This window comes from Mastigoproctus giganteus, chromosome 4 (assembly GCF_048544385.1).
Source record: "Mastigoproctus giganteus isolate SK-2022 chromosome 4, ASM4854438v1, whole genome shotgun sequence".
Classification (NCBI taxonomy): domain Eukaryota; kingdom Metazoa; phylum Arthropoda; class Arachnida; order Uropygi; family Thelyphonidae; genus Mastigoproctus; species Mastigoproctus giganteus.
Window position 1 is genome coordinate 127,743,100 of NC_143578.1, and position 19,383 is coordinate 127,762,482.

Consider the following 19,383-nt stretch of genomic DNA (forward strand, 5'->3'; position numbering starts at 1 on the left):
TATTTAATTATTTATTGTTTTGTTCAAGTGAATGGACTTTTACTCCCTATATAATTTGGGTAAAGAAAATTATTCATATTTATATATTTTTAAAATTCAGGTTTTCTTCGTGAACTTCTCAAGCTCAACATACAAAGCAACCAGTTGACTAATATGCCTCGTGCCATAGGCCATCTGTCCAATCTGACATATCTGAATGTAGGAGAAAATAACTTAAGTTTTATTCCAGAAGAAATAGGTATACATGGTTATTATGAATAATAATACTTACTTAGTATAAATTAATCAGATAAATAAATTTTAATGTGAGTCTTACTATTAGCTATATGATTCAAGGAAGCCCCAGGCTTTTGCTGCACCAACCAAAAAATTAAATAATAATAAATATATGCTGTCTATATGTTTTCCCTTTCTTATATACGTACCTATCCAGCTAGTCTTTAATTTCTCCCTGCTGTTAGCCTTAGCTATCCACAGAGGTAACTTGTTCCAGTAATTAAACAACTCGCTGGACAAAAAGAAAATTCCTGCAATGCAGTCTAAACATCTTTCCCGATAAATTGAATTTATGGCTTTAGTTCTGGAATCATTTATAACAGTAAAAATTTTGCCTTCATTCCTAAGAAGGGATTTTGCTATGCTTTGTAGCCAATGTATTCAAAGTCTTTCCTCTTATGTGTGCCCTTCTGTAAATCTCACCAAGTATGTTGCCCATCTTTGGACTCTTTCAAAAAACTTGCCTATTTTCGGGTGCAGTCTCCATACTTGGCAGCAGTTTTCCAAGAGTGGTCTTTGAATTGCTTTATACAGTGGCATTATGATCTCCTTATTTCTACAAGCAAAAGTTCAATAAATTAATGAGAGGACACTATGTGGCCTTCCTTATTGCCTCTCTGCACTGCATACGAAAAACTTTGTCTCTACCCATATTGTAACCCCACTAAGATATCAGTTATGGGGTCACTAATCACCAAGTCCTCACATTTTGTTGCATAAAAACATAGCTATCATTTTTCTATCCTCAAAACATATCCAGGTCATCCTGAAGGAGCATTGCTTGACGTTGATCATTAACCACTATCCCAATCTTACATCATATGCAAATTTTGACACTACATCCTCTATCCTTTCATCAGTATCATTAAGGAAAATTAGAAACAACAATGGCCCACTACCAGTCCTTGGGGGAACTCACCTCTGACACTAGCCCAATCTAAAGGATTATCGTTAGTCATAACCCTCTTCCTTGCAGCCACCCTGCGGTCTCTACATTTTCTAGCTTATACAGTAACTTCTTGTGCAGGACTGAATCAGATACTGTGCTAAAATCCAAATAACATCCATCTCATGATGGATGTTATTTGGATTGACTGTTTGACTGTCAGAAGCTCACTAGTTTACTTAAACATGATTTTCCCTTGACAAAGCTGCATTGTTAATCCTTCATATCTAAATGCCCCTATATTACACTCTTTATCATTGCTTCCATGATTTTCTCTACCACTGAAGCCAGACTTACCAGTCTGTAGTTACTTGCTTCACCCTTCATCATCATCATCAGCCATTTTCAATCCACTGCAGGATGAAGGCCTCTCCAGCAACTTTCCAGTTCCTTCTGTTTTGAGCACCGGCCATCCATTTACTACCCAAAAACTGATGAATTTCATCTATCCATCTCTGCCTTTGTCTTCCAGATTTTCTTCTAGCTCCTCTTGGGTACCATTCTGTTATTTTCTTAGTCCATCTGTCATCATGTCTTCGAGCTATGTGTCCTGCCCAAGACCATTTTAGTTCTTTAGTTTTAATAAGAATGTCCTTTACTTGAGTTTGCTGCCTAATCCATGTGTTTCTCTTCTTATCTAACATTCTAATTCCCAATATAATTCGTTCCATTCTTCGCTGTGTAGTTCTTAGCTTCTCTTCCATTCTTTTGGTGAGTGCCCAAGTTTCACTTCCATAAGTCATGGTGGGGAGTATACATTGATTCATTATTTTACGTTTCAGACAAACTGGGATATTGCTCTTCAGTATGTGACTATATTTCCTGAATGCTATCCATCCAAAATTTATTCTTCTCTTGACTTCCAGCCATTTATCATTATTACAGCTAATAACTTGTCCCAGATAAGTATATGACTCCTCCTTTTCAATTACTGCTCCTTCAATCATTATTTCCCTTTCCGTGGCATACTTGTTCATCATTACTTTTGTTTTAGCCATATTCATCTTTAGTCCAAAATCCTTACTAACTGTGCATAACTGATTAAGATTTTCCTCTAGTTCTTTGGGATCGTGGCTTGTGACCACAATGTCATCTGCAAATCGTAAATGGTTTAGGTACTCTCCGTTTACATTGACTCCTTTCTGCGACCAGTCTAATCTTCTGAAAGCTTACTCAAGGGCAGCAGTAAACAGCTTTGGAGATATTGTGTCCCCTTCTCGAACTCCTTTCTCAATTTTAAATTTGCTGCTGTCTTTGTCTATTCTAATAAAGGAGGTAGCATTCTCATATCTTTTCTTCAAAATCATAATGTAGGGGTATCTATGCCTTGTCTTTCCTGTGCCCGAAACATTGCCTTATGCTGATAGAATGAAATGCCTTTTCATAATCCACAACTGCCAGGCATAATGGTGTTTTATATTCATTTTCTTTCTCCATTAGCTGCAATATTACATGAAGATGATATCCATAGTTGAGAATCCCATCCTAAAGCCAGCTTGCTCTTTCGATTGATTCTCATCAAGTATTCTTTCTAATCTGTTAGTAAATGACCCTTGTGAACAACTTGTAGATGTGGGATAACAAGCTAATTGGTCTATAATTTCCAATTTCTGATTTATTTCCTTTCTTATACAGTAAAATTATGATTGCATTATTGAACTCCTTAAATGTCACACCTTTCCTAATGTATTTTTTGAAGGGTCTTGCCAGTTTCTATCTTGTCTCTTCCTCCCAATTTTAGCAACTCTACAGTAACACCCACTTCATCTTCACCCACTGCTTTTTATTGTTTATTTTCTTCAATGTATGTTCTACCTCATCAGGAAGGATATTTAGTATTTTGTATATGTTACTAATTTGTGATCCATCTTCCCCACTGCTGAAATTATTCCCTCACTCCTTATATAATTCTTTATAGCAGTCATCAGCTATTTGAATGATGCCTTCTCTGCTATTTATAAGTCCACCATTGCTATCCTTCAGTTTCAGTATCATTTATCTTTCTCTGTTACTGCTCATGGCTGATAATTTAAGTCCTATGTTTTCTGTTAATGCTTGTTCTACTTTTCTTGTAAATATAATATAATTATTACTTAGAACAAGAAACAGAATTTTTCTCAATATTTACATGATGTGCAGTGTTTTATTACAACTTTAATTTATTGTAAATATCTATATATATACCTTTTGTTCAAAAAATATTGAACAATAACATATTTTTAACAGGAACTCTTGAAAATTTGGAATCATTATTGATAAATGATAATCCTAGCCTCCATAATCTCCCTTTTGAGTTGGCATTATGTACTAGCCTGCAAATAATGGGTATTGAGAACTGTCCATTATCCCAGATACCTGCAGAAATTGTTAATGGAGGTCCTTCTCTAGTCATTCAGGTAAGGTTTTTATTATATCTTGAGAATAAATTTTACAGCTTAGTGATACATGAATCAATATTCATATCCTACATCTCAGTACATATCATTTATGCAGAACACCATTATTGTTTGTTTTGGATTCTAATGTCTACATTTTGCATGTAGGACTTCTAATTTTGCAGGTCATTTGGTGCTAAGTGTTTTTTACAAAATCTCCAAACACTAAGGTTATTAAACCTTGTAGTACCTAGTACTTGCATGGGTTGAAGTTTGAAGAGACTAAGATACTTGTTGACGACAGACTTGAATTTTTGTAGATTGTAATTTTCAGGAAATACATGTGAAGAAAGGTTTTGAGATTTGTAGAGAGTGAATAGTTATTTTGAAGAAAAGTAATGCTGAGAGCAAAAGAGAAAACCCAGTTTCCTAGATGCGAAGTAAGAAACATTTGTGATGTGCTTATGCCAATACAGCCTAGAATCCCTAATAGAGATATGTGATCTCATCTATAAGTCTGATTGTCATTGAAGATAAACATAGGAGCAGAAGAAACCTTTTTATATAAGATAGGACTGAGTTTTAGAAGAATTGAAATCAACTAAGTTATCTTTGACCTACTGAAGAATTACCTGGAGATCAATATTTAAGGAATTGGTAGTGGATATTTGAGAAGTTGAAGTTGCTTGTGCAGGGCAAGGTTTCTCAAACTGGAAGATGGAGTGCAATTTGCTATCATCGGCAAAACTATGGATAGGATTTACAGTCAGTGGAAAGTAATTAATATAGAAGGAGGAAAAGAGTGGGAGAAAGAACTAAACTTTCAGAAACACCAGTGTTAGTGGAGAAGTTGAAGAGAGAGGACCATCTACCATCACGTACAGTGAGTGATCAGTAAAACAGGATGCCCAATTGCAAAACACAGTCAGCAATCATAAGATGCAAGCTTGTTTAGAAGACCTTTATGCTAAACATGATCAAAAATCTTAGAAATGTGAAGGCCAGCTGCATGAGATCCACCAAACTTTTCCATTGAATTTATGCACAGATGGGTAACATACGCCAATATATCACCAGTGGATCAACACTGACGGAATCCATATTGGCGATCACTGATCAGATGGAAAGTTTTTAGACAGTTTAGGAGTTGGCAATTAATGGATTTCTCCATTTCTTTGAAAAGAGTAGAGGTAAAAGTGTAATGGGGCACTAATTGGATGGAAGGAATTTGTTGCATCACTAAACCCCTTTTAAACACTGACTGGACATGAGAAAATTTCCATGTAGAAATAAAAATACCGGTGGAATAATAAAGTGTAAAAATGTGACACAGAACAAGAGAAAGCTCAGGAGCACAGGTTTTGAGTACAAATGGAGAAGTGCTATCCGGACCTAGAGCTTTCTTGGCATCAAGGTTGTTCAAAATTCTTTTGACAAAATACCACAGAAAGCATTTGAGTGGCATGTGCTGGGAACAGTAAGAGATGGTTTAACAAGATTATCAATACAAGAATTAGAAGAAAAGTAGAATGCTGGTAAGGCAGCTTTATCGTTAGCTGAGGAGGCAATAGATCCATCCAGTTTTGAAAGAGGTGGCATTATAGATGGACAAAAATTGGGGCCAATATCTTTTGCAAGAAGCATTTTCTATCCTTAGCTGTTCAGAATCTATACTTGTGGTAAATAATATAGTTCCACTAAAAGCTTTTAACATATTGGTTCTAAATTCCATTTTAATACAAGTTTAATCAAAAATTAATTATATGCTATAAGTATTGGGCATGAGCAAATTTGTAATTGTCATATCCATATTTATAGCTTATCCCATGTAGTTAGTTATTACCCAATCAATTGACAGCTTCCTCACTGGTTATAGAATGTGGCACATTCTAGTCAGTTGACTGGTTTTTGAAAGCACATGGCCAGCCTGCTTTTTAGAAATTCTGCTAAGAAATGTATTCTGCAAGTTAAAAGAAATCTGCAACTATGGCTGCAGATTTAACTGGTGTTTTGGATTGCACTATTAAAAAGATGAAGACTGAACTTCAGTAGTAGGATCATTCTCAACACCCAGAAATAAGTGAACATCAGAGACTTGAACTCAGACAAGAAAACAAAGGTACAACAGTGTTCGCCCCAGAAAATTTTTCCAGCCAGGTGATATTATAAAGTAGCTGGTGGGGAAGTGTAATACTTCGCATAATATGTTGAATTGATATTAATCGAGATCAGTAAGCAGTACTTTATGGTACCGCGAGAATCACTTAAAATTTAGCCAGGTGGTCAGTTAAATTCACCGGGCAGTGTACCCATTCAATAGGTGGAGAACACTGTATGATGATTTCACACTGACAACTGTTGGAAAAAAGTGCATGAATTTTTCTTTCAGAATTAAACTCCCACAGCGAGAAAGCTGATGATGGTTATAAATGAGGATGATGAGTTGCCAAATATTTCTGAACATACAGTACATGATATAATAAAAGACTAGATTTCAAAATTTGTAAAGGCAAATGGCTGTCGGTGTTGATCAATCAAGACAGTATTCTGCAGTGGTGTTGACACTATTTATACCGATGAAACCTTAATAAATTATGGGCATACAACGGAAAAGGTTTGGCAAGACAGTGTCACCTTAAAATCCAGTAAACAAATGTTTTTGAGTGGGTTATTTACTGGTTTGAAAGCTCCTTCTGGGAAAAGGCTCAGGGCTAATAATTACACATGCTGGCAGTTGTAGAGGGTTTGTCTCCAATGCATATCATATTTTTTGAACCAAAAGATCTGTAGGTGATTACCATGGAGAAATGAATGGCTCACATTACAAAGATTGGTTTACCAAAAAAACTATTACCAAATATTGAGCCAAATAGCATCATTTTGGATAATGCTCAATGCCATAGTGTTCATATGGAAAATATCCCAACAAAGTCTACCAAAAAATCAGACATTCAAACCTGGCTGACAGAAAAACAGATTACATGGAATTCTGATATGTTGAAGATCAAATTATTATACCTTGTTTCTGATATAAAGTTCTGCTTCCATGCCATTTTGATTTAAACCCAATTGAAAACGTGTGCAGCCAAATCAAAAGGATTCATTACAAGTGAAAAGCACACTTTCAAATTTTAGGAAGTAGAATGGCTTACCAAAGAAGGAATAAATCATGTCACAGCTGCATAGTGGCAAACTACATCCAACATGTAATAAAAGAGAGCAAACTATATGTGGGAATTATATAAGTTGGCAGAGAGTGCTGTCGAACATGTGGAAATATCTATAGGAGAATCTGACATTTCTGATTACCCAAATGATAACTTTTGTGGAAAACATATCTGATTTAAATAAAGCATCTAGTGAATATTGCATGGAAACTAATATGTGTTCTGGTAGCTGGCTGCATCGTTAGCAAAGGTGGAGTGATACATTCCTTGTTGGCGTGATGGAGTTTCTGTGATACTGCTACTGCTGTAGACTCTCCAATATATGGTTAGGTTTTCCACAGCTATACTTTTGGATTGATGAATAACTGCTTTACAATTGTTGCAAGCTATAGTGTAGGCAGAAAATGAACCTGGAGGTTTGGATGCAAACCAATTGCAATGTGCAACATTCTTATTTTGAACTGCATTAGTTCATTTATCGGAAAACCAATGTTTTAATTAAAGGATGAGATTTTAAGGTGGCATGTGAAATAAAGGAGTTTATTCCTACAAGTAATAATTTCACTGACACAGTCTAAGCAAGCACTCACCTCAGAAGATTTAAATCCATCCAAAAAGAATAGAAATCTTGCACATCATCCCAATTTGTATTCTTGTAATGCCAAGCAATGCTAGGCTGAGAATGGCTCCATTGGAAAAAAGACAATCACCATATCCATATGGTGATAGTCTAAGTTGTGATCTGAGGTATTGAGAAGACCACTCACCTTGACCATATATTTTGAAGGGTCATTTGTGAGAAAAAGATCCAAAGTGTAGGGTGTGTGGTAAGCAGTTTGGTATTTTGGAAGGTAAATGAACAATCTGTGCAGGGTCATTGGTAAGAGCAAAAGCCTCAGCATCCCAACCAACCGGGTCCACTGAAGCCAGCAGGAATTGTGAAAATTAAATTGTCAACAAAAATTACTGTTAAGAAAGTTGGACTGGAGAAAGTTGAGTTTCCAGAAAAGGAAGTCAGAGTTCCAAGTGATTAGTGGAGTTGGGAGAATGATAGTGGCAACAGATGATTTGACAGAATGTGGAATAGAAATTCTAAGCCAAAGAAGAACAAAAAGGGGAGAAGATATGTAATAGCATTTAAAAAAGCATTTTATAACACAACAATAAAATAAAAGATTCCTGAATAAATTTATCTTATTATAAAAGAAATAATGTCCAGGTTTCACTTCCATACAGCATCACACTCCAAACAAATGACTTAACAAACTTTTTCCTGGTCTCCCTGTCGATGTCTGCTGGTTAGAATATTTTGCTTGTTACTGAAAGCTTGCTTGGCAAGGGTGATTCTTCTTCTGATCACATTATGCAACATTATGCAAGCGAGATATCAAGAGACTTTGGAGATGTGGGTTTGGAGGAGGATGTTGAGGATTAACTGGACCGGGCGACAATCCAACGAATCTGTCTTGAACAAGATGCAAGAAAAACGGCAGCTATCACAACTGTGGCAAAAAGACAATCTAAATTTTTAAGACAAAACAAATTTTTAGTGAATATCTCAGAGGGAAAGAAAGGAAGGGGACGACCAAGGAAAAAAATTCTGGAAAACCTGATGAGGAAAAAGAACTTTAGGGGATATGAGGAAATGAAACGTTCAGCAGAAGACAGAGATGTATGGTTGCAGCGATAAACCTTTACAGTTTGATGATGATAAAAGAAATAATGACTGAAATATCATTTTTGCATAATACAGTCAATGATTCATGTTCGGTATTAAATTTCCATAAATAAATTTATTAAAAGTGAAATAACATTTCATTACATGAGTACTCCATAGAGTATTCCAAGGCTTTTTATAAATTATTTAAAATCTGTCATAGTCGCAAAAGAGCATGATTTATATTTAGGCGCAGAAATAAAAATACAAGTAATATTACACTATTATACACTGTTGCATGGTATTACAGTAAAAAATATAATTACCATATTTTCTTGATTATTCCACTCCTTGAATAAGCCACTCTCCTATTTTTTAAGGAATGAAAAGTGGGGAGGGGCGGGGTATTTTTCTACCAGCATCATGATTTCAAATTTTTCTGCCCCTAATTATATTCAGCTTCTTAATAACTGAAAAGATCATATGCATTTAGCACTGTGTTTAACAAAACATATACACAATACCTTACAGATTACATTCACTAGTAAAGGGCATGATGCAGAAATAATCTCAAACTGCACCATTTAGGGTAGTCAGTTTTTCATGGATAAAGGAAGTTGACAAATGAATGTACCTCATTACTCAATGCCTTTCATTTTCAATGAGCATCAAATGTCACATGATCCTGATACAGTGATGACTTAATTTACGCAAAGGTTATGTTCTAGAACTTCTTGTGCAATTTAAATTCTCGTGTAATGTAAATAATCACCAAAAAATGCAATAATAGACCTATGAGAGCAACTCTCGCATGTAGCTACCATTACATACATACTGGTACATACCATTTGTTTTCTGTGGTTGGAAGGTTGGGCACTCTAAAAAAATGATGAGCAAAGAGATTCATTTATCTTTATTGATTTTCTTATTTATTTTTTTTTTCTTTGTGCAGTAAACAAAAGTACTTTCATACCAACATACATTGAGAGAGTATAACACAACTTGAGGGAGAGAGAGTGGGGTGGGAGGATGGCTTTAAGCAGATTGAAGAGAGGGATCGTCATGGTCAAATTCCATTCCCTTGGATTCGAACCAGATAGGTTGGGAGTGCTATGCTAACCCAGGAGATGGAGGGTTCACTTGACTGCTCCCTTGAGCACTTGAAAAAGGAATCCAGAGTTAGTTGCTTTGCAGGTTGCCTCTTCTCATGCAACAACTCATAGTAGCAACCAAGTTCTAGCATAACTTTACATTGCATTTTAGAGATTTGTTCAAGATTAGGGTCTTCATCAGCTAACAAATTTAGGTCTTCATCTATAAGATTTAATGTTTTAATATTCCTTTTCCTGGCTCCATTCTTCTTTAACCTCTGGACTTTTGCTTGCTGCTGCCTCCTGCTCTTGAATGCGATACTGCTCTAATGCATTCATGCATGGTCTTCATTTGACAATTCTTGATGATGTGAATCAATTAAATCATCAGCATCATTTCAAGTGAAATTGATTTCCTATCTCCTCCACTAGAACTACCAGGACGCTTACTAGCCATAAGGGTAATAATAAAAACGAAATTACAAAAAATGCACTTCAATAGATGACCAGTCAACAATCTTCAGGTAAGCAAAATGAGAAAGTGGCGGGCTGTCACTGTGGCCTCTCATGGTGCTTTCTGTAAATATGGTTGCCGCACATTATTTTAAATTGGCTTAATTTAAACACGCATAAAGTAAGGAGTCACTGTATTTGAATGAATTACATATATTGCTAGGAAACAAGAATGCTGATTTTCAGAAGTAAGACTAACTCTTTATGCTGTGCAACATTCCATGTTGTCTTAATACACATCAGATTAGTAAAGATGCCAAAGTTAATAAAAACAGTTAGTTAAAAAAATACTTGACAGTAATAAAAATGCAGTGTTTTTATTAGCTCATTTGGCAGTGGCCTCAGGAGAAATCTCAAAATTTGAATTAAATTTGCAAATAAGTCACATATCCATATTTTTGGTTCCATTTCATGGGGGGGGAGAAGTGTGTGGAGTATTCAAGAAAATACGGTAAAACTTTATTGTATTATTTTCTATTTTTCTATTGTATTCTTAGTGAAGCAAGTTTGGCAAATTACAGACTATATTTATTTTTAAAAAAATACTACATAATATTAAACGGAAATATTAGGACATCTAATGATATGAGAGGCTACACTGTCCACCAAATTATTATTTTTCCCCCCCTTATTATAAAATATGTTATCCATGTGTATCTTGTAGTGCCGAATATAACTTTAAAATATTGTTATCATGTCTGGTTATTGAAAAAAATTGACATTTTTATTTCACTAGTTTATTAACAAACCATTTAAGAAGATGTCAATTTTTTTTTTGTTTAAAATGGTTTAAGCCGTGATTTCTGCTTTTACACTGAGTGATCACTGAATTATGACCACTCCTATGAAAACTGAATGCGTCCCGTTGACCACGTGAGGTACGAGTGTGCACAGTTAGTCGACCTACGTAGCATAGATAAGGTGTTGGTGGTTCAGTAGGTAGTAAAATTCCGAGCATGATGGGTAAAAGGAAGGATTTATTGGACTTTAATAAAGGACAGATTGTGGGAGCTCGATGAGCTGGTGCCCCGATTTCCCAAACAGCTGAACTGGTGGGGTGTTTGAGAGCTGCCGTTGTTAAAGTGTACCAGGACCCAGCAACAAAACTGCAAAGGTCAGCGAAAGGTTGATGTTAGAGATGAGTACGGGTTCCGACAACTCGAACAGGCCCAGCGTTGTTGAAGAGTTGACTACCCAATACAACATGGGCCAACCCGGAACAATATCTGGCATGACCATGCATTGCATGCTCACACACGTGGGCTATACCAACAGACGACCCCTCCTACAGCATCCTCTCCTAACCAAGGTTCATCAGCATAAAAGACTTGCTTGCTTGGTGCAAAGAGCATGCAAGTTGGACGTTAGAAGACTGGAAGAAGGTGTGCTGGTCGGATGAGTCACATTATTTACTCCACACCGTGGATGGTCATGTTCGGATTTGGCATCAACAACATGAGGCTCTTGATCCATCATGCATGGTATCAAAAGTGCAGGCCAGTGGAGGTGGTTGTATGGTGTTGGACATGTTTCACTGGCAGGAATTTGGATCCCTGGTGCATGTGGAACAACGTATCAGTGGTCTCCACTATCGTCAACTGCTTGCTGACTGTGTACACCCTGCTATATTACACTTTTTCCCGAATGGCGATAGTGTCTTCCAAAATGACAATGTGTTGAGCCATCTGGCACTTGATGTGCAGGAATGGTTTGAGGAACACAGTTCTGACTTCTAACATATCGATTGGCCTCCGAACTCCCCCGATATCAATCCTATAGAGCACTTGTGAAACACTATGGAAAGGCATATCAGGCATCTGGATACACCAATCACCTTCATACCTGCATTGCTGGCCGCATTACACACAGCTTGGTTGGCCATACTTCCCAAACGCTTCCGACATCTTGTTGAACCAATGCCACATTGGATAGCTGCTGTACTGAGGGCAAAAGGAGGACCTACAAAGTATTAGGTAGGTGGTCATAATTCAGTGATTGAAAAGTACAAGTGAATGGTAGTGAGTAGCACTGACTCCTATCCAAATCTGGCTCATAATACAAAAAAGAAGTTTTGAAAGAAAACAAATAAAATTAAATTCCCAAGAAAAAATACTTTTGAATTGCAGACTATGATGAAAATAATCCTAAACAGGCTAACCAAGCTGATACAGATATTATCATCACTCACAGCTATTCTACAGATATTATCATCACTCACACAGAAAGCCTGTTCACATTATGCTGTTCAATAATCTAAACACAGCTCTTCAATTCAACACCCCTTATCCACATGCTGAGATCATTACTTCTGATGATATTGAAGAATGTTATGCTGAAGTTTATTTTACTAACAGTTTTCAAATCTTCTGCTTCCATTTTAGAAGTTATTATAGCAGACTAAACCAGAAGGATGATTTTGACTTAGTTGTAGGCAATTCTGCCTCCAAGATCATGGAGAGTCTAAAAACAGGAGGAGAAGGTTCTATTCTTTTTCTTGAGGATGTGTTAGCATTAGTAGAGGCATACGATGAAAGAAAGCAAGCTTATGCAGCATCAGCCAAAAAAAAAAAAAAAAAAAAACGACTCTCATTTCACCCTTCTGTTCGTTCCAAATACCTGTCCAACTCAGACTTATACAGAGGGTTGATTCAGTCTTTTGATAACGATTTTTACAGTCCTTTACAACTACAAAATTCCATGCCGCAGCCACCGGTTATGTTCTCTTTGTTTTCCCTGCTCATTGACTGTCGCACAGCATCGCAATTTCTATTTCAGTAAAGTCCACTGCAAAACTGCCAAGTCAATCTTCTCCCATTCCTGCTGGCAGACTTTCCACAAACCTTCAAAGGTCCGAAGGCACAAAAATCCATGGATGCAGCCTCAGGTGATTTAACAGCTATATCTTCAAATAGGATCGAACGAATACCTGCCACCACTTCCATTCTCTGCAAAAAAAGCACGGGTGGAATGTGGCTGGATGCCTTATCCTGGTGCACCCAGACCTTTTCAGCATCAGAACCGTACAATGTGGGTATTTCATGTTCAAAAACGGCTGTAGAACTTCAGTCTGGTAATACACTGAGTTGACTTTCACGTTTTTAGCGACTCTACACAACTCAAATTTGCCATTATAACAAAAACTGGCTACAACCATAAAACCTCAGCCAAAACTTTACTTGCACTTATGTGCCCATGTTGGAAAGACCTTGTCACCCTGTGGACAGTAATAAATTGCCCAAATTTTTTTGCAATAGGAGAGGTATAAACACGCTTCATGCAATGTTGCTATGAATTTCCATCTTTCAGCTGCCAGATATTTTTCGTAGAGTTTTTAAGCATTGACCTGCCACTCTGCAATGTGCCTTGCTCCTAGGTGGTGAATGCGGGCCTTGTACTTCTTCTCCAGTTGCAAATTTTCATTGATTATGTAACAAACGGTTGACTGCGATGTTTGCATGCGTCACACTATAGCTCTTTAGGTTTTTGGATTTTCACCGACAACGAACAACTGCACTTTTCGTACTACCTCCCTCGTTCTACTTGGAGCAGGTTGCAGTTTCTTCTGTGTTTTCCACCCACTTGCAGCAGCTTCCTGGAATTTTCCTTTGCCATTCAAAACCTTATGAATACCGAACTTCGATACACTAAAATTTTTCGACTTGCACCTATCAACAATTTTCGTTTAACTGTACCCTTCTTCGGAAAGTGCAGTTATGTAACCTTCCAACCATGGGTATAATTTCCAAGGCATGTTGACTTTATAACAACTGATACATCTATTCATAAGGTTTGGGACTGCACCTGCGAGGGAATAAAAATTACATTGCCGCCATACATCACAAGCAGAATTAATGTCAAAATCGTTATCAAAAGGCTGAATCAACCCTCTGTATTTATTTAGGCTGTCAACTTCCACAAAAAAAGATGAAGTGGGTTCCACCAGTCAACTGCCCGCTGGCTAAAGGCAAACTTCTGTTCATCTATATTACAACTGTCTTTCCTCTATTTGAATTTATGCCCTCTCAGGTGATTATTCTGAGCAAGAGGAATAATCCCATCAGCATTGAGCATGCTCAAACCATTCAAGGCTTTATACACCTCAGTCAGATCACCTCGCAGGTGCCTAGTCTTCAGACACTATGATCTGCAAAACTTAAGCCTTTCTTCGTAAGAGCAACCCTTCGTTCAATTCACTAATCTGGTTGCCCTTCTCTGTACTCGTTCCAGCAGCTCTACATCCTTCTTAAAATCCAGATCTGTATACAGTACTCGAGATTTGGCCTGACCATTCCCTTATACAGGGGGATAATCACCTCCTTATCCCTGATAGAAAAATTCCTGTATATCATTGACAGGACACCATGAGCTACTCTTCCAGACCATCTACACTGCTCAGAAAACTTCATATCTGCCTGCACAATTACCCCCAGGTCCTTTTTATTCTCTACCACTGTCAGTGTAGTACCACAGAGTTGATATGTTACTCTGGGGTTACTGCTTCCCATACGTAGTACTTTACATTTGTCAATGTTAAACTTCATTTGCCACCTCTCAGCCCATCTGCTCAACTTTTCTAGATCCTGTTGCAGCAGCAGCGTACTGTCATTAGTGTCCTTAACAACCCTGCCACCCTTCGTATTGTCTACAGACTTGGACATTAAGCCTAATATACCATCATCAATATCATTTATAAATACAGAAAACAACAATGGACCCAACACTGAACCCTGAGGGAGTCCACAAATAACATTAGTCCACGAAGAGCAGTGTCCATTGATTACCACTCCCTGTCTTCTCCTACTCAACCATCCCTTTATCCATAGCAGCAATTTGCCTCCAATGCCACACTGCTCCAATTTGTGCAGCAGTCTTCCATGTGCAACAGTATCAAAAGCCTTTCTAAGATCAAAATATATGATATCTAAGTTATTCCCTGAATCCAGTTCCTTTGTGACCACATCATAGTATCCAATCAAATTGGTCAGACAAGACTTCCCCTTAACAAAACCATGCTGTGTCCGAGCTATAATTGAAGTCTTGGCTAGATGATCCTGCAGTGCTTCTTTAACCAGTGACTCCATTAATTTCCCTCGAACAGAAGTTAAACTCACAGGTCTATAATTACTTATGTCGCCCTTTGATCCTCCTTTGTGAATTGGGGTCACATTTGCACATCTCCAGTCCATGGGTACTTCCCCTGAGTCCAAGGAAACTCTCATAATTATAGCTAAGGGTTTCCTTACTTCCTTTGCTGCCTCCTTTAATATAACTGGATAGGTCCCATCCACCCCAGGTGCCTTTCTTGTATTTATCTTCAACAATTTCTCCTCCACTTTACTCTCAGTTATTACAAGATTCTCTAGCTTACTGCCCAGAGTTTAATTCACCTCTGGCATTTCCCTCCCTGAATAACTCCTCATGTGAATGTAGATGCAAAATACTCATTTAGTTTGTTAGCCACCTGAGCAAGATCATCAACAGTTGAACCATCAATATCTAGTGGACCAATCTGATTCATCCCTTTCCTTCTAGAGTTTACATAGAAAAAGAACTCTGCTGTTTTTCTTTGCATCCTTTGCCAAAGATTTCTCATAATTTGCCTTTGCCTGCCTAATCTCCTTTGGTTACATACCAGCTTATATCAATCATAGGCTTCCGTGTCACCCATGCATTTTTCTTCTCTGGAACATGGCTCATTAGTTCATCTGACATCCAATTAGGCCTAAACCTTGAAAAATATTTCTTAAAATAGCTTCCAAGATTAATTCTTTGAATGCTTCCCATTTTGAATTTGCTGTTGGTAACATCATCAGTTGGTCCCACCGTATAGAATTTAAATACTGTCTCAGACCTCCGTAGTCGCCTTTACAAAAACAAAAACCCTTCACTTTACCTCTGATGGTAGTTACCTCTTTGAGTAAATCCCACTTGAGCACACTGTGATCACTGCCACCTAGTGGTTTCTTTTTCTGCAGATTCTTAAGGCATCAAGAATCACTACTGATAATTAGATCAAAAGTATTACTCCTTCTGGTTGCCTCCTTAACATGCCGAAATAGAAAACAATCATCCAATAAATCCACAAAAGCCTTTCTAGTGTGTGAATGACCAATCCACAATTTACAGTCAATATCCGGGAAATTAAAATTCCCCATTATAAGACTCTGATTTATTGGCCCACTCTATTTTCCTGTACAGTTTTTTATTATACTCATCAGAGTCATTAGGCCTATTACACACTCCTACTCTCAATTTTGATCTCCCAGTGCTTATGTCACACCAAACTGTCCAGTGATGTCGACTGGCTACACTTCCTTGGGTTTTGTGTGTTTCTTAACTAATAGCTTAACCCGTCCTCCCTTCCTGCACACATTGTACTCTCCAAATTCCAGTTCTGCATTCCTTATATCCGTGTGACACCACATCTCTGATTTCCCATCAGTATCTGCCTTTGATGTTTTGACCAACACCTCAAATTCATCAAATTTATTTACCAAACTCCTAGCATTGGTATACAAGCAATGTACCTTTTCCTATTCTTAGCTACCCTAACACAACCCATGTGTTTACTTGTACCGCAATGTACTCCCAGCTGTCTCTGAAATACCCTGCATCTTGTTTTCCAGGCTGCTGCTCATTCCAATAGAAGCAGTGCAAGAATCACTTTCACCTCTGCCAGCAGCTACTGTTAATCTATTAGTCCGTATATCCCCCCAAGCTAGCAGGTTTCCATCCCACCTAACACTGCCTCAATGGCATCAGCAAATATTCTCGAACCCTTCCTATTTAAGTGTATCCCATCCCTGTAGAAGCAGTCTCTCCTGTTAACAAGCACAGACCAGGCTGAGAAAAATTCTACCCCTTGAGCCTTGCTCAATCCAGGGCCAAATTGATCGACAAGGCTCTCATCATATACTCCCTCCTATCGTGTCTGGGCAGAATTGCAGACACTTTCAACTCTAATTCACGGCTTTTTTTCAACAGTAACCTGTACTTATCCAGAATTTAAAACAAATACACCAACCGTTTAAATATAATGGTTTAATACTAGAAACTAAAATGTACCAAACGATACTACACTGTAAAATGATATATGCAAAAGACTGATTTACAAAATAAATATACAATGAAACTTTAATATACAATAAAATATAAATAAATAAATAAAATATTTAAAATACAATGCTCAGTATTTCTTCCATGTGATCCGGAAGCGGCTCGGGAGTGTGGAAATATAAAACGCTCGTCTTTTGCCAGGACCACAGCTTCTAGTAGCGGGTGAAATCAAACACCCCTGTCCCTATTCATACTATTGTTCTCAGGCAAGCCTATCTACAAACTCTCTAGCCACTTACAGTCCCAGAACCTATGCGCCCGGTCAAGGTCTGTATAGCACATGTGAGCTATACAGACCGCAGAGTTCAATAAGTCCGCCATTGCTGAGCATTATTGGTAGAAACATCATCAGGTCTCCCCAGTGAATGCTGTCATCCTTGACTGGGTGCATAGGTTCTGGGACCGTAAGTGGCTAGAGAGTTTGTGGATAGGCTCGTCTGAGAACAATAGTATGAATAGGGACAGGGGTGTTCGATTTCACCCCCTACTAGAAACTGTGGTCCTGGCAAAAGACGAGCGTTTTATATTTCCACGCTCCCGAGCCGCTTCCGGTTCTGGATCGTATGGAAGAAATATTGAGCATGCGCCTGGTCAACCACGTTTGCTGTGAGCCTGTTACTTAAGGATGTGTTGCTTAAACATCATTGTTGTTGAGAAAGGAGGCGGAAGCCTCCGAAAGCTTCAGTCAATGTTTTATCAACAACAATGATGTTTAAGCAACACACTGTATTCTTTATTGTATTTTAAATATTTTATTTATTTATTTATATTTTATTGGATATTAAAGTTTCATCGTATATTTATTTTGTAAATCAGTCTTTTGCATATATCATTTTACAGTGTAGTATCGTTTGGTGCATTTTAGTTTTTAGTATTAAACCATTATAATTAAATGGTTGGTGTATTTGTTTTAAATTCTGGATATGTACTCTCCCAACCTTAGAGGCCTTTTTGAAGATAGTAACCTGTACTTGTTAAGTAATTCTGCCGGTTTTCTACTCTTAATATCATTAGTGCCAAAGACAACATCACCCTTTGTGCCCTTAAAGAATGATATCTCCTCTACGTCATCAACCTTTGCCCCTGGCAGACATACCCTGCTCCTCTTCCACCTATCCTTTTTGCACAGTATGTTCCCCGTTTCCCTGACAATAGAGTCACCGACAACTACTATTTTCTGTGGGACCAGTGCATTCTGCCTTGGGGGTTGCTGCTGTGTTGCATGATGATCACGTGGAAGCTCTGCCATTGATGCGGGCAGCTGAGAGCTTGATGGGCCCCTCAATTTAGATCCTTCGAGGGCATCCACCCTGTCTTTCAAGCTCTCATATAGGTGCATAATATGCTGAGTTGTCGCCTGATTTCTTCACACTCCTTACATCGTGCACACATACAGAGACATTCCCCTTGGTAATATCATGTCCCGTACCTGATTGTTCCACAAACATCAAACAAGCAGTGCATTTTAAAAGGCTGTGATTCAGAGGGCACCCCCCCCCCCCCCCGTCAGTTCTCCCATGAGCCACAGCACTCCCATTAGCTTTTGCTTTGCTGCTCTGGTCTGAGTCATGATTTTGATTCAATTTCAATAAAATTTCACTTTCAGTACAAAATTATAACCCTAAACTTTATCCCAATGCAGTTATAACACTATATATATTTTATTTTTTTTTTATTTTATTATTTTTTTTTTTTTTTCAGTATCGAGTATTATCTCCAAGTTTCGTTATATAACTTCTTTATCAAGAATTATTTTAAGCTTTCGTTATTCTTTTCTAGTCTTCTTTATCAAGTTATGTGTTAACTAATAATGTTACGTTTGTAAATCTAAGCTGTTATATGTATTTAGTTAAAAAAGTACAATTTAATTGGCAATGAAGTTTAACAAGATTAATAAATTTTACTGATTAATTGATAATATTATACAGGGTGTTTCAGTTAAACATTTCAGAACTTCTAAGAGGAGTAGGGTACATCCTGACAACTCGAAATCATATAGCAATGTGGGGTCGGAAATGCTTTCCTGAAGCGGTGTTGTACACAGAAGCACCATAAAGAAAAGAGACCGTAAGTGAGAAATCGTTTTAATAATACATGAAAAGAAGCAAAAGGTACATGGATTAAAGTAAGTGTTCGAAGTTTCTTCCACGGGCTACAATGCACCCCTCACATCTCCGACGCATGGACATCCGAACATTCTGGAATACTCCAGGCGAATTTCGAATTTCTTCGGCAGCTACTG

General features: G+C 37.6%; 1 protein-coding gene across 3 annotated transcripts in view; it reads left to right on the forward strand.

Moving 5' to 3' along the window:
• The window catches only part of LOC150087051 (uncharacterized), a 521,728-nt gene that overhangs the window by 431,997 nt on the left and 70,348 nt on the right, over nt 1-19,383 (forward strand). For all 3 annotated transcript variants that reach the window (XR_016546863.1, XR_016546862.1, XM_090371782.1), the window contains exons 12-13: nt 101-238; nt 3,449-3,618. Coding sequence is in view for 1 of the 3 variants with exons in the window: in XM_090371782.1 (XP_090227908.1) it covers nt 101-238; nt 3,449-3,618 (308 nt within the window). In the remaining 2 variants the exon portion in view is untranslated. The remainder of the gene's footprint in view (nt 1-100; nt 239-3,448; nt 3,619-19,383) is intronic.